We start from the raw sequence: 13,953 nt of genomic DNA, 5'->3' as shown, positions 1-13,953 counted from the left end.
GGTACGCGGGCCTCTCACTGTTGTGGCCTCTCCCGTTGCGGAGCACAGGCTCCGGACGCGCAGGTTCAGCAGCCACGGCTCACAGGCCCAGCCGCTCCACGGCATGTGGGATCTTCCCGGACCGGGGCATGAACCCATGTCCCCTGCATCAGCAGGCGGACTCTCAACCACTGCGCCACCAGGGAAGCCCTCCAGCATTTATTGTTTCTAGATTTTTTGATAATGGCTATTCTGACTGGCGTGAGGGGGTATCTCATTGTAGTTTTGATTTGCATTTCTCTAATAATTAGTGATGTGGAGCATCTTTTCATGTATGTCTTCCTTGGTGAAATGTCTATTCAGGTCTTCTGCCCATTTTTTAACTGGATTGTTTGTTTTTTTGATATTGAGCTCCATGTGCTGTTTGTATATTTTGGAGATTAATCCTTTGTCTATTGTTTCATTTGCAAATATTTTCTCCCATTCTGAGGATTGTCTTTTTGTCTTGTTTATGGTTTCCTTTGCTGTGCAAAAGCTCTTAAGTTTAATTAAGTCCCATTTGTTTATTTTTGTTTTTATTTCCGTTACTCTAGGAGGTGGGTCAAAAAGATCTTGCTGTGGTTTATGTCAAAGAGTGTTTTTCCTATGTTTTCCTCTAAGAGTTTTATAGTGTCTGGTGTTACATTTAAGTCTTTAATCCATTTGGAGTTTATTTTGTTTATGGTGTTAGGTAGTGTTCTAATTTCATTCTTTTACATGTAGCTGTCCAAGTTTTCCCAGCACCACTCATCGAAGAGGATGTCTTTTCTCCACTGTATGTTCTTGTAATTTGTCATAAATTAGGTGGCCATATGTGCGTGGATTTATCTCTGGGCGTTCTATCCTGTACCATTGATCTATATTTCTGTTTTTGTGCCAGTACCATACTGTCTTGATTACTGTAGCTTTGCGGTATAGTTTGAAGTTGGGAAGCCTGATTCCTCCAACTCCGTTTTCCTTTCCCAAGATTGCTTTGGCTATTCGGGGTCTTTTGTGTTTCCAAAGGAATTGTAAAATTTTTTGTTCTAATTCTGTGAAGGATGTCATTGGTAGTTTGCTAGGGATTGCACTGAATCTGTAGATTGCTTTGGGCAGTATAGTCATTTTCACAATATTGATTCTTCCAATCCAAGAACATGGTGTATTTCTCCATCTGTTTATGTCATCTTTGATTTCTTTCATCAGTGTTTTATAGTTTTCTGAGTACAAGTCTTTCACCTCCTTTGGCAGGTTTATTCCTAAGTATTTTATTCTTTTTGTTGCAATGGTAAATGGGAATGTTTCCTTAACTTCTCTTTCTGATTTTTCGTTGTTGGTGTATGGGAATGCCAGAGATTTCTGTGCATTAATTTTGTATTCTGCAACCTTACCAAATTCATTGATTAGCTCTAGTAGTTTTCTGGTGGCATCTTTAGGATTTTCTATGTATAGTAACATGTCATCGGCAAACAGTGACGGTTTTACTTCTTCTTTCCCAATTTGTATTCCTTTTATTTCTTTTTCTTCTCTGATTGCTGTGAATAGGACTTCAAAAACTATGTTGAATAAGAGTGGTGAGAGTGGACAGCCTTGTCTTGTTCCTGATCTTAGTGAAAATGCTTTTTCACCATTGAGTACGATGCTTGCTGTGGGTTTGTCATATATGGCCTTCATTATGTTGAGGTAGGTTCCCTCTATGCCCACTTTCTGGAGAGTTTTTGTCATAAATGGGTGTTGAATTTTGTCAAAAGCTTTTTCTGTATCTATTGAGAGGATCATTTGGTTTTTATTCCTTAATTTGTTAATGTGGTGTATCACATTGATTGATTTGTGTATATTGAAGAATCCTTGCATTCCTGGGATAAATCCCTCTTGATCATGGTGTATGATCCTTTCAATGTGCTGTTGGATTCTGTTTGCTAGTATTTTGTTCAAGATTTTTGCGTCTGTGTTCATCAGTGATATTGGTCTATAATTTTTTTTTGTGATATCTTTTTCTGGTTTTGGTATCAGAGTGATGGAAAGCCAGTGCTTTTTCAACCAACCATCTGATCTTACCAAGGAGAAAGGTTCAATGGTGGGGGGGCGGGCGGGCAGCAACTATGCCTTTAACCTCATAATACTCCCTGGTCTCCAGGGCCTTGGGGGTCACACCCTCTGTGGGTAATGGTAGCTGCCAGAATTGAGTAACCAGGTTTCATTTTCATTTTGTTATTTTTCCAGTTACCCCTTACTTATGGCAAGGAGTAATTTAATCTCTTTTCACTTTTGGTAGAGATAGTTTCCTTGTCAGATGTTTATTTCGGTGACAAATGTGAAGGAAGAGCCCAAGGATAAGTTTGCCATCAAGTTCTAGGTCTTGGCAGTGGATCCGTGGGTGTTCATTAAGTTTGTATCAATAAATAGGTTAATTAAAATAAAGGAGGGTGCCCCATGGAGAAGATAAGAGTAGGTCATATACCAGTGAACACGACTAATCCAATTAAAAGGAAAAAAAATTGATGCAAGTGAAAATACTAATTCAACTATAATACAGGTGATAGCCATCTAGAAAACTGCAGGTGCCCACGAATCAACTGTTTGGGAAGCTTGGACTGAGGCTTCAAAAACCCAGAATGGGGGCTTCCCTGGTGGCGCAGTGGTTGGGAGTCCGCCTGCCGATGCAGGGGACACGGGTTCGTGCCCCGGTCCAGGAAGATCCCACATGCCGTGGAGCGGCTGGGCCCATGAACCATGGCCGCTGAGCCTGCGCGTCCGGAGCCTGTGCTCCGCGACACGAGAGGTCACAACAGTGAGAGGCCCGCATACCGCCAAAACAAAACAAAAACAAAAGAACAAAAAAACCAGAATGGTTTAGGCCAGGTTCACTACCTCAGGGAACCACCATCATTGCTGTCTAATAAGGGTCTCTACCCCCCCCACCCCTGCTTTGCAGCCTCTGGGGTTTTGCGGGGGTGGGTACTGGACACTCAAGAGGCTGGGATTTGACTCTGCCTGTGTTGGGACCCCCAGGTGAAGCTCTTCATCCTGGACCTCTCTGCCATGCTGGCCGGCCTCCATCAGGCCAAGCCCGCCGTCCGCGCCTCCTGACCCTGACCCAGGTGAGCAGTGGGGGAGGGGCCCCCAGGAGGTACACAATTCCTGCGGGTTACAGGCTGAGTGGCTCTCACCAGAAAGACAGGAGGGCTGTGCCCGCTCAGATTGCAGTGGGGTGGGCATGAGGGGCACACAGCAAATACTAAATGAATGTGGGCTACATGGAGGGCACCAATCCCACATCCACCATGTGACCTGGGACCTGGTCCTCCCACCCAGGGCAGATGGGGGATTTTTTTTTCCCTCTTAATAAATTTATTTACTTATTTATTTCTGGCTGCATTGGGTCTTTGTTGCTGCACAGGCTTTCTCTAGTTGTGGCGAGCAGGGGCTACTCTTCGTTGCGGTATGCAGGCTTCTCATTGCAGTGACTTCTCTTGTTGTGGAGCACGGGCTCTAGGTGCACGAGCTTCAGTAGTTGTGGCACGTGGGCTTCAGTAGTTGTGGCTCACGGGCTCTAGAGCCCAGGCTCAGTAGCTGTGGCACAAAGGCTCAGTTGCTCTGTGGCATGTGGGATCTTCCTGGACCAGGGATCAAACCCATGTCCCCTGCATTGGCAGGCGGATTCTTAACCACTGCGCCACCAGGGAGGTCCCCAGTTGGGGGTATTTAAACAAGCTGATGTTTGTCAGATGCTTGGAATGGGGCCTGGCGCAAATTTTCTGGTAAATTTTGGATGAGTGTTTGGTAAGTAAAGTAAAATAAAGGAGGACCAGCAAGAGGGTCACACGGCAGACACCCATTCCTGGGGCGCTTGCTCACAAAGGCTCCTCCGTCGTGGACTGGCGCTGAGTGATGGCCATTCTGAGAATCCAGCTACCGGAGGCTGCCCTTGACCTTCCCAGGACCCCCAACAGGGGCTGAGGAGAACAGGGCTTAAAGCAGGACAGAGGCCAGGACAGGTTTTGACCTCTGGGTGTGTGGGGATAGTGTGAACTCCTTCACATCCAGGAAGCACACTGCACCCTCTGCCCCCAGACTCTACGTGCTGTCTCCCTCCCACCGTCCAGTCCCAGCTGCAAGCCTGTCCTGGTGGGAGGAAGGGGACCGACTGCCAGCTTTGGGGCGTTCCCATCTGAGCAACCGACCCACCCTCTGAGCCTGACTTTCCTCGTCTGCAAAATGGAGATTCCAGCAGAACCCACTCGGGACTTGCCCGCATGCTCTCGGCTCATCCGCACACTAGCTGGGACTCTAGTACCCGGGTCTGTCCCTTCCAACTCAATGCTCCTGGTCCACTGGAGGCGCTCAATAAAGGTTTATTACATTAAAAATATATCACTAGGCCTCAGGCACTCAGGGCTCACACCCATGTGGCCACCACCTCTGAATCCAGAACACAGCAGCAGCAGCCGAGCTGCCAACTCAGATCGTAGCCTGCCTGGCCTTGCTGGCAAACTCCTATGAACCCTTCAACACCCTGCTCAAACGTGCCCTGTCTTAGGCAGAGGCAGCTGCTGCCCCTTTGCGGCCGTATAGCAAGCACTCCTTTGCACGGACCATGGCTTCTGCAGGGAGCCCCCCAGCATCCAGCTCAGGGCCAGGCACACAGTGGTACACGGGGAACATTGCTTATGTCCACGCTTGGACCAGGTGAGGAACCACGGGGCTGTATCACCTTCCTTACAGGCTCTTCCTCATCTTGCCCTTCTTGGAGTGGGCGCCGCGGCCGAAGGCGCCCTGCTGCAGCTCCCGGGCGCGGCGCCGGTTGCGGGCAGAGAGCTGCTTGAGGCCTCCACGCTGCAGGAAGCGCAGTTTCTGGGCTCGGCACCGCTGCTTCAGGATCTGCTGCTTGGTCTTGAGCTCTGAGCGCACGCGGCCTGTGGGGGCACCAGGGGTGCGGGGCTGGGATGCACCTGCCAGGATGGAGATTCAGGGAGTTCAGGCTTTGGGTCGACTCCCAATGTCTCCTCCCAGAAGCCTCCGGGATGCTCCCCTGTCCCCGCTCTCGTTCTGTGTTCACTGCTGTGGCCCCAACATGTGGCAGATGGTAATTGCTTAATAAAGCTTAAGTAGTCTACTGTAATGGGCAATAGCATGGACCCTCCAGCCCAAACTGCCAGGGATCAAGTCCCAGCTGTGACCTCTTGGACCTTGGGCAAACTACTTTACTTCTCTGTGCCTCAGTTTCCTCTCCTATGAATTACGAATAAGAGCACCTACCTCATAAGTCCTAATGTGGAGTAAATGGGTTACTACGTGTGCAGGGTTCAGAACAAGGCCTAGCCCACAGTATGGCCTCCTAAGTGTAACTATTACAATCATAAATCATTCAACAAAAGCTTTTCAGTGCCTCCTCTATGCCAGGCACTGGGGACCCAGACAGACTCTAAACCCTGTCTCTCTGGACTACATGCTCTAGACTTGTTAGATGAAAACAGGCTGTAGCTTAACCTCCCTCTGGCAGGAGAGAAATCAGAGAAGGCCAGCGAGGGGAAGGGACTTATCCAAGGTCACCCAGCAAAGCGGCAACAGCAGCAGCAGCAGTGGTTGGTGGCCCCGCCCGCCACCTCCCGGCTCTCTGGGCGGGCAGGTCTCCCCCCCAGCCCCTGGCTCCCCACTAAGGCCTGGCCCCTCCTCTTCTGTACCCACCTGCCTCACCCAGCTCCTCCCCTCCCACAACAGTGGCCTTGCAGGGCTCCCACACAGATGGCCATTAAGGCGGCCCCAGATGTCTCCACAGGGGCCAGGCCACCTGACAGGGACCCACCAAACCCAGTGAGGACAAAGCACAGGGGGAGAACAGCTGCTTTTTCCCGAAGCTCACAGGCCACCCTCACCACCCCGGGTCCAGCAAGCCCACAGCGGCAGCCGGCTTCACTCCAGATAAAACTGGGAGCTGAGGACTGAGGGATGAGGGGGTCCGGGGGAGGCAGGGACACGCCCACAGAAAGACAAAGAGAGGAGGAGAGACAGAGACTGGGAGGGGTGTGTGTGTGCGCGCGTGTGTGTGCGTGTGCGTGTGTGTGGAGAGAAAGGAACAGGAACAATGAGAGAGATGGAGAGAGATACAGAAAGACAGAGACAAATGGGGAGAAACAGAGACAAAGAAAGAGACACAGAGATGGACAGGGACACAGAGTCAGAGGCAAAAAGAGAAACAGAGACCTGGAGAGAAAGACACCTACAGAACAACACAGAGAGGATGCGTCGGAGAAAATCCAAGACAGAAACAGGGAGAAACAGAAGAGGTATCCACCGTCAGAGAGGAAATGTCAACGAGGACAGGGGGAACGTGCACAGAACAGAGGAGGCCCTGGGAGAGGCAGAGCAGAGGGGCGCCTGGAGCCGTGACAGACAGCGTCCCCAGGCTGAAGGACACAGACTCGGATGCTGAAGAGGCAGTGAGCAGCCCTGCGGGCTCGGGGGAGACAAGCAGGGCCAGGGCCCAGAGGAAAGAGGCCCAGGACAGGTTCAAACTCCCCAACCCTGGCGGGGGTGGCCGGGGGAGGCAGCAGGCAGGCGGGGGACCCAGGGCCAGTCACTGTGACTTGTTTCCTGGCCTGAAAGCCAGCCATTCTCAGTCTTCTCGCCCCCAGGTCACGTGCGGCGAGGCTCCAGCACGCAGCCTGACCCCAGACAGCAAGCGGGAGCCCCTCTCTGACAGCAAGCTTGGCCCCAAAGGTGGGGCTGCAGTGGGACAGGGCCCAGGCTCCAGTCTCCTCCCTTCAGAGTCACGAGTGTCACCACTCCCAAGGTGCTCCTCTGCCCTGAGGGGCTGACCGAGGTCCTGGCACGCGGGCCAGCCAGCCCAAGCCGAGGTCACTGAGCACAAGCTCCTGCAGCAGAGCTGAGTTCAAATCCCACCTTAGCGTGTCACCCACTGAGGGACCCAGGCCAGATCAAGAGGACCAAGCCCCCAAGATGACCAAACGTGCTACATGGCAACCTGCGTTTTAAGGACGATCCTACCCCAGCTCTCACCTTGCCCTCGGCCGCGCTTACCACCTCTTCGCTCTGGGCCACGCCGTTCAAACGTCCCTTCTTCTTCTGAGTCATGATCATCAATTTTCTGCTTCTGTTTCCACTTTTGGTAGCTGGAAGGCTGCATTAAGGAGGCTGCATGCAGCATCCAGAGAAAGATGCCCTAGACAACGGTGGGCTGGGAGCAGGGCCCCCCCGCCCACCCCCGAGAGGATACAGGCCTTACCTATAGGGGGTCTGGTGGCTGAATCCGCTCGACCCCGCCCCGCCTCTAGCCCCCACCTGTAGGAGCTGGGGTGGTTGAGGAGCCAGACCACGCCCCTTCCTGACCCCGCCCCCACCCACAATAGATGTGGCTATAGAAGGCGCTTGGCTCCGCCCCCTCTGCCCCCCACCCCCTCCAGGATACAGGTCCCTCTTGTAGGAGCTGCTGATGTAGCGGCCACTCTCCGTCTTGATCTTTTTCTTGTCCTCCTGTCCCGACTGTCCCACAAACCGCTTCTTCTTCCGGTCCCTGTGGGAAGAGTTGGGAGGTGTGCTGTGGAGGGAGGTGGCCCGCTTCCCCTCCGGGCCTGTTTCCCCCGACCCTCTCATTTGATTGTTGGAGGATTCAAGGAAAGCAGCGTGCCGGGCGTCTGGCAGGCAGCAGACGCCCCATAAAGGCCCGTTCCCTGGCCCTCCTCACCACTCCCTGGCAGCCCAGGTCTCAAAAGGCAGTGTAGCAGTCAGGGGATTAGCTCCAACCTGGGGGCCTGGGTCAGGGACAAGGGACCCTGGAGGGTTCCCAACCCCTACCTGGCCGCCTCCTGGCTCTGTGACCCTGGGTTGAGCCACATCACTTCTCCAGAACCAGAGTCCAAATGGGTAAACTGGGTCATAAGCCCCTGTCTAGCAAGACTAGCCCCCCAAAAGGACAGATGGGGTCAAGATCCCTGTTGTGTATGACCACATGGGGGCAGGACAGGGTGGGCGTCATAATCTGTGCTGAGGACCAAATGAGGGGTGAGGATGTCATAATTCCTGCTCTAGGGGATCAAACAGGAGTCAGGATAGGAGGGGGTCACCTTTTGTGGGGACCAAGCAGCAGACAGGTGGGCATGGAAGAGGTGTGCCCACTGGCTCACTCACCACTTGAGCTGCTGCTGGCCCTTGGTCAGGCTCTGGCCTTCGTCCCCCATCAGGTCCAAGACAGCGCCAGCCACCTGCTGCTCGAAGGCACCCCCGTCCCCACCGATGCTCAGGCTGCAGAGGGAGGGTGGGGAGATACCATGGGGTTGGGAGGGGGGCCCATCAGGCCCGCCTGCCCCACCCGGGACCAGCGGCCACTCACCCCCGCTCACTGTCGAAGTCCTTGGGCCGGTAGGGGATGTAGAACACCTGGTCCCGCTGCCGGGCCTCCTCCCTCCGCCTCTTGGCTCCTCGGTCGGGTCCTGGCTGCTGCCGCTTCCGGCCCACAACCTCTGTGAAGAGGTCCTGGTGGACCGGGGCCCAGTGTCACCTGTAGGCCCCAGGGAGTGGACTGGCCTCCCCACCCACCAGCCCAGCTAGGGTTGAGGGTCAGGGGCTGCTCGGACTTTGAAAGCTTGGTGTTGCCATTGAGACCCTCTGTTTCCTCGTCTGCACATGCAGCACAACCCCTGCCTCAAGCACCAGCAGAGGAAGGACAGGTGGGAGTGGGGGAGGGCAGGGTGCCAACTAGGATGAGACCCACCACATTCCAGTCCCAGCTTGGTCCCCCAGGTCATCTGACCAAGGCAAGGCCCTGTCCCTCTCTGGGTCTGGACTTGCTCTCTATGACGTGGACTAGTCCAGGGGTTTTCAAGTGCATTTTTTTGCCTACTGTACCCTCTGTCCAAATCAAACGTAAGACGAGCAGGCCCAGGGCCCTACCCACCAGGTGAACGGGACACTCTGGCCCCCCAGCCCTACTTTTTGCCATGAAGACCCAGTGCCTGACCCTGCCTGAGTCATGCCCCCACTGCCACCAACAATCCCGGCTCCACCCCTTCCCACCTGCCAGACCCCAGGCTGAGGCAAGGCGATGATGATGACAATGACAGGGCTACCTAGGCCTGTGGGAATCCTCCACGTACCATCCTGAATCTGCCCAGCGGACCCAGGAGCGGGTACCACAGTCACTTGGCTGCAAAGCCCTAGTCCACAACATTCTGAAAACAAACTTTCCTGAGATTCACTTGGTGGCAAAAGCTGACCTGAGCTGACAAGAGGCTTTGTCCATCCTCTCGGTGTGGGTCTCACTGTGGAAACTGATGCATTTGACGACCGTGACACCCCAGACCCTGCTGAGGGTGTTACATCATACACAGTGGACCCACCGTAAAGATTCTGAATCCCGAATCACATCTGGCCCCCAGGGCTTCAGGCAAGGAATGGTGGACGAGACTATGACCCCATTCCACAGATGGGGAGGCTGAGGCTGGGTCACTGATTTCCACAAGTGTCGGAGATGGGATTGGAATCACTGCATCCACCCCCAGTGACTGCTCAGAGCCCTGAGATCTGCCCCATGGGCTGCTGGGACTTGACCCACTGCTCCCCCAGCCCCAGGCCAGACTCCAGGGTCCCCAGGGTGGGGCCTGCACCTCCACACTGTCTCCTGCCGCCTCCTCCTTCTCAGGCTGCTCCTCCTGCGGTGCTGGGAGGCTCGAGGCTGGGACGGCCGGGCCCTCCTGCCGCTCCTGCCGCTTCTGCCGGAAGCTGGCGATGCATTTGCGATCCTTCTGCCGCTTGGCACGCATCACCTGGCTGCTCAGGTCCCGGCTGGAAGCGTTGATTTCAAAGATGGTCTGTGGAGGGGACACCCAAGGCCTTCACCCACTGGCCGCTTCTTCCCCAACTCTACCCTCCCCAGCTTGGTGTGCTCTCTCCAGCATTCCTCCCAATTCCCTTACACTAGTTACCTGCTCTTCACAATTACAAAGGGAGGCCCAGAGAAGGCGATTGGCCTGCCTAAGGTCACACAGCTGGAACAAGCCAGATTTGGGATTTCAACCCAGGTTCACTGGCTCCAAAACCAGTGCCCTTAACCACAACAGGCTCCAGCCCCTTTTTCCTGGCGCTGGCTGGCAGGCCTTTCCTGCTTTTGGGTGCACCTCCCAGAGGCACAAGATGGGGCTCCTGATGGGAATCAGGAGGAGAGGAGAGGCTATCGAAAGCCAGCTCCTCAGGCCTCTGACAGCCTAGGGTGTGTCATTGCCCTCTGTGAGCCTCAGTCTACCCAACTGTATGGAAGGGGTGGGAAACCTGCTGTGGACCAGCAGGGATGGTTCCAGAACAAGGGGTGGCTATAGAGGTGCTGACACAGCCAGAGCCGCGGGTTGAGAAAGTCCCTGCTGGGGACCTGCAGGGGGTCAGGAGCTCAACCGGAGCCCCGAGGCCCCGCACTCACCGCCCGGGAGCGGTAGTTCCTGATGCTGTCCACCAGCCGCAGCTGCTGCAGCTCCTCCTCCTGGAAGCACGAGCCTGGGGGGGACGGAGGGACACATGAAGCTGCAGTGGGCTCCACGGGGCCTGCCGCCAGCCCCCGCCCGCCCGACGCAGGGACTCACTGAAGAGGGGGTGCAGGCCCAGGCCCGAGAGGTCTAGCTCCTTGGCCCTCTTGATGGACTCGGGTGAGGGCGCCGGCCGTGAGCGCACATACTGCTGCTGGGCGTTGTCGGCCACGCGGCCCAGGCCCCGAAGCTCCAGCGATGTCTCCAGGCTGGTCCGTAGACCGCAGTCCTCATCGTCCACCACGCCCTGCGGCACCCGGCCCAGCACGCCGTCCCCACCGCCCGCGCCTGCCTCCCCGCCAGGAGCTCGGTCAGAGGCCTGGTCAGAGGCCTTCCGGCCCAGCCACCTGCCCAGGGCCCCACCTCCCCTCCCCAGCCCCACTCTGGGTCCTGAATCACAAAATAATCCCCACAACAGAAACCATCACTTACCGAGCAGCTCCTACTGTTTTTACAAGTACAGTTTTATGGAACATGGCCCCATCTACTCATTTTTGTGCTGTCTGTGACTAATTTTGCACTACAAGGGCACGGGTGAGGAGCTGCCGTGGATCATGTGATCTGCAGAGCCTAAGATATTTACTATCTGGCTCTTTACTGACTTTAAATTACAGGAATCTTGGGCTTCCCTGGTGGTGCAGTGGTTGAGAGCCCACCTGCCGATGCAGGGGACACGGGTTCGTGCCCCAGTCCGGGAAGATCCCATGTGCCGCAGAGCGGCTGGGCCCATGAGCCATGGCCGCCGAGCCTATGCATCCAGAGCCTGTGCTCCGCAGCGGGAGAGGCCACAACAGTGAGAGGCCCGCGTACCGCAAATAAATAAATAAAAGAATCCACCTGCCAATGCAGGGGACACGGGTTCGAGCCCTGGTCCAGGAAGATCCCACATGCCGCGGAACAACTAAGCCCGTGAGCCACAACCACTGAGCCTGCGCTCCAGAACCCGCGAGCCACAACTCCTGAAGCCCACGCGCCTAGAGCCCATGCTCTGCAACAAGAGAAGCCACCGCAATAAGAAGGCCGCGCACCGCAATAAGAAGGCCGCGCACCGCCACGAAGAGTAGCCCCCGCTCGCCGCAACTAGAGAAAGCCTGCATGCACAGCAACAAAGACACAATGCAACCAAAAATAAATGAATAAAATAAATAAATTAAAAAAAAACAACAACAGGGATCTTCCTCTGGGGTCAAGTTCCCAAGCCAGGACAGCTTGGCCCACCTCCAACCCCCATCCATACCATGAACTCCAGGGGGGACCCCAGCCCCTCCCCAGCCTACACTCACCGGAGGGCTCCTCGTGGGGACGGGCAAGGGTCAGGGCACGGCCCAGGAACAGGTGCAGGTCCAGTAGGTAGGGGACCTCATCTGGGGCCACCAAGGAGTAGGCCGTGCCGCTTCGGCCAGCTCGGGCCACACGGCCTGCAGGAGAAGGTAGTCAAGCGGGAGCAAAGGCAAAGGACCCCACAGCCCAGCACGAGTCCCACGTGCCAGACCCTAAAGGTGCAAGCCAGGCCACAGCCCCACCTCCTTGAGCAGTGTCCCACCTACAAAAGAGGGCAAGGCAGTGACAGTCACCAGGGCTACCTGCCTGAAAGTACGTGAGCCCACATGGTGCTCTGGGAGGTTAGCAGGAATAGAGGCAAGACACTGCTCTTTATCAGTATCACAAGTTTCAGCATCCCCACTTTGGGGGGTTTTTACCCAGAGAAATAACCCAGGGTGCAAAGATTCACCCACAGGACACCTACTCCAGCTCTGCCCAGAACAGCCCCCAAATGGAAACCACTTAAAAGACTTAAGGACAGAGGGTTAGTTAATTAGCTGATGACCACATGGTGGGAATTACACAGCTGAGGAAAGGAGTAACAAGCTGTGGCCCCTGGCCAAATCCAGCCCCCGCGCCCCCCCCCCCCCCCCCCGCAAGCCTGTCTGTGTAAATAAAGTTTTATTGGCACACGGCTGTGCTCCTTCATTTACATATTGCCTGTGGCTGCTTTCATGCTCCCAGGGCTGAGATCTCTAAGAGACTAAATGGTTCCAAAGCCTAAAATATTTACCATCTGGCCCTTTACAGAAACAATTTGCTGACCCCTGTTATAGAATGATGCTTAAATGGTGAATGAAAAACATGCATGCTGTATACAGAGGCAAGAAGAATGTCCAGGGTGATTCTAATTTTGTGGTAAGTCAGTCCATGAATAGCATTACACTTTGGCTTGTTTCTGCATCTTGCAGAAACCAAGTGTCACCACATTCGGAAGATTCGTTTGCGGTAGTCCGATTCACACTGCTGGTCACGCGGCACGTAAGAAATTCCCTTTGGGGGTTCTGAGGACGCCTCAAGGGATGTGAAGGGCCAGCCCTCCCAAAGCAACAGAATTGAGGGCACAGCATGCAACTGCCAACAGGGAGAAGAGGCTGGAGACCCAGGTGGAGGCCTCCCTCGCACCCCGAAGGTCTGCCCACGGCCAGCCCACTGTGGGCAGCCAGAATTTACTCATTTGACGATGTTCAATCATACGCAGAACAATTCCAAGGAACTTGCCCACCAGATGCTTCTCTCACACGCACTTATTTAACTTACTTGTATTTATAAACATGGCACGCGCATTTATGAGTTAAAAGAAGACAAAGAAAGTAGACTGGTGGTTACCAGGGGCTGGGGGAGGTGGAAGAGGGAATGAGTTTAATGGGTCCAGGGTTTCAGTCTGTTAAGATGAAAATGTTCTAGAGGTGGAAGCTAGGTGATGGTTGCACGTTAGTATGCATGTACTAAATGCCACTGAACTTACACCTGTAAGTGGTAAAAATGGTAATTGTATGTTATGTATATTTCACCACAATTGAAGAAAAGAATGCCAGTGGCCCCACTTCGCTACGTCTGAGACACCTGACCAGTTCGTAACCTCCCTGCTTTGGTTTCCTCATCTGTAAAATGGAGCTGACGCTGCTGATACCCACTGCACAGGGCTGTTGTGAAGACAAGTGGAGCAAGTAGAACACATGGACCAGGGCCCACCAGGAGTGCTGGGTGAGCACCTGTGGCCGTCACATCACCAGTGAGGGGAGGGTGACTTCCTGCCTTCTCGGTGCTTTGCTCCACTTTCAAATTTTCCTACTACGTGCGGGTCTTACTTTTATAACTGAAAAATTAAATGGAGTGAGCTGGCCTGGGTGGGCTGAGGGGAAGGTGGGGCCCGACAGGCTGACGGGACAAGGCCAGGAGTCAGGAGACTGTCTGCAGTTGATGGAGCGGGAGGCAGAGGGGGGTCGGGATGCTGTTTAAAGGCTGCTCCCAGGAGAGGAGCTAGAAAGAGCGAGCTGTAGGGAGACGACTATGGGGAGGAGGGGCCGCGTCATCAAGTTCCTGATGGGAAAGATAAGCACCAGCCTGGGGAACCCAGAAAGCGGGAGCATCCCCTCCT

General features: G+C 54.6%; 2 protein-coding genes across 4 annotated transcripts in view; one reads left to right on the top strand and one right to left on the bottom strand.

The window, feature by feature from the left end:
* The window catches only part of CFAP73 (cilia and flagella associated protein 73), a 10,117-nt gene extending 6,658 nt beyond the window's left edge, over positions 1 to 3,459 (top strand). The window contains exon 7 of the mRNA XM_029225288.1: positions 3,010 to 3,459. Within this exon, the coding sequence (XP_029081121.1) occupies positions 3,010 to 3,087 (78 nt within the window). The 3' untranslated portion in view covers positions 3,088 to 3,459. The remainder of the gene's footprint in view (positions 1 to 3,009) is intronic.
* DDX54 (DEAD-box helicase 54) overlaps positions 1 to 13,953 on the bottom strand; it is a 27,144-nt gene that overhangs the window by 1,788 nt on the left and 11,403 nt on the right. For 2 of the 3 annotated variants that reach the window (XR_003793944.1, XM_029225273.1), the window contains exons 12-20: positions 11,813 to 11,947; positions 10,587 to 10,817; positions 10,427 to 10,500; positions 9,621 to 9,824; positions 8,348 to 8,490; positions 8,146 to 8,259; positions 7,427 to 7,531; positions 7,018 to 7,130; positions 4,712 to 4,949 (exon numbers count right to left, since the gene is read on the bottom strand). Coding sequence is in view for 2 of the 3 variants with exons in the window: in XM_029225273.1 (XP_029081106.1) it covers positions 4,717 to 4,949; positions 7,018 to 7,130; positions 7,427 to 7,531; positions 8,146 to 8,259; positions 8,348 to 8,490; positions 9,621 to 9,824; positions 10,427 to 10,500; positions 10,587 to 10,817; positions 11,813 to 11,947 (1,352 nt within the window). In the remaining variant the exon portion in view is untranslated. Of the gene's footprint in view, positions 1 to 3,565; positions 4,950 to 7,017; positions 7,131 to 7,426; positions 7,532 to 8,145; positions 8,260 to 8,347; positions 8,491 to 9,620; positions 9,825 to 10,426; positions 10,501 to 10,586; positions 10,818 to 11,812; positions 11,948 to 13,953 lie in introns of those variants that run through there. The other variant, XM_029225266.1, reaches the window with a different exon arrangement.

This window comes from Monodon monoceros, unplaced genomic scaffold, assembly GCF_005190385.1.
Source record: "Monodon monoceros isolate NGI ecotype Baffin Bay Population unplaced genomic scaffold, NGI_Narwhal_1 Super_Scaffold_1, whole genome shotgun sequence".
Taxonomy (NCBI): Eukaryota; Metazoa; Chordata; class Mammalia; order Artiodactyla; family Monodontidae; genus Monodon; species Monodon monoceros.
Note: the sequence above shows the minus strand (reverse complement) of the source record. Positions and strands in the feature narration are given on the sequence as shown.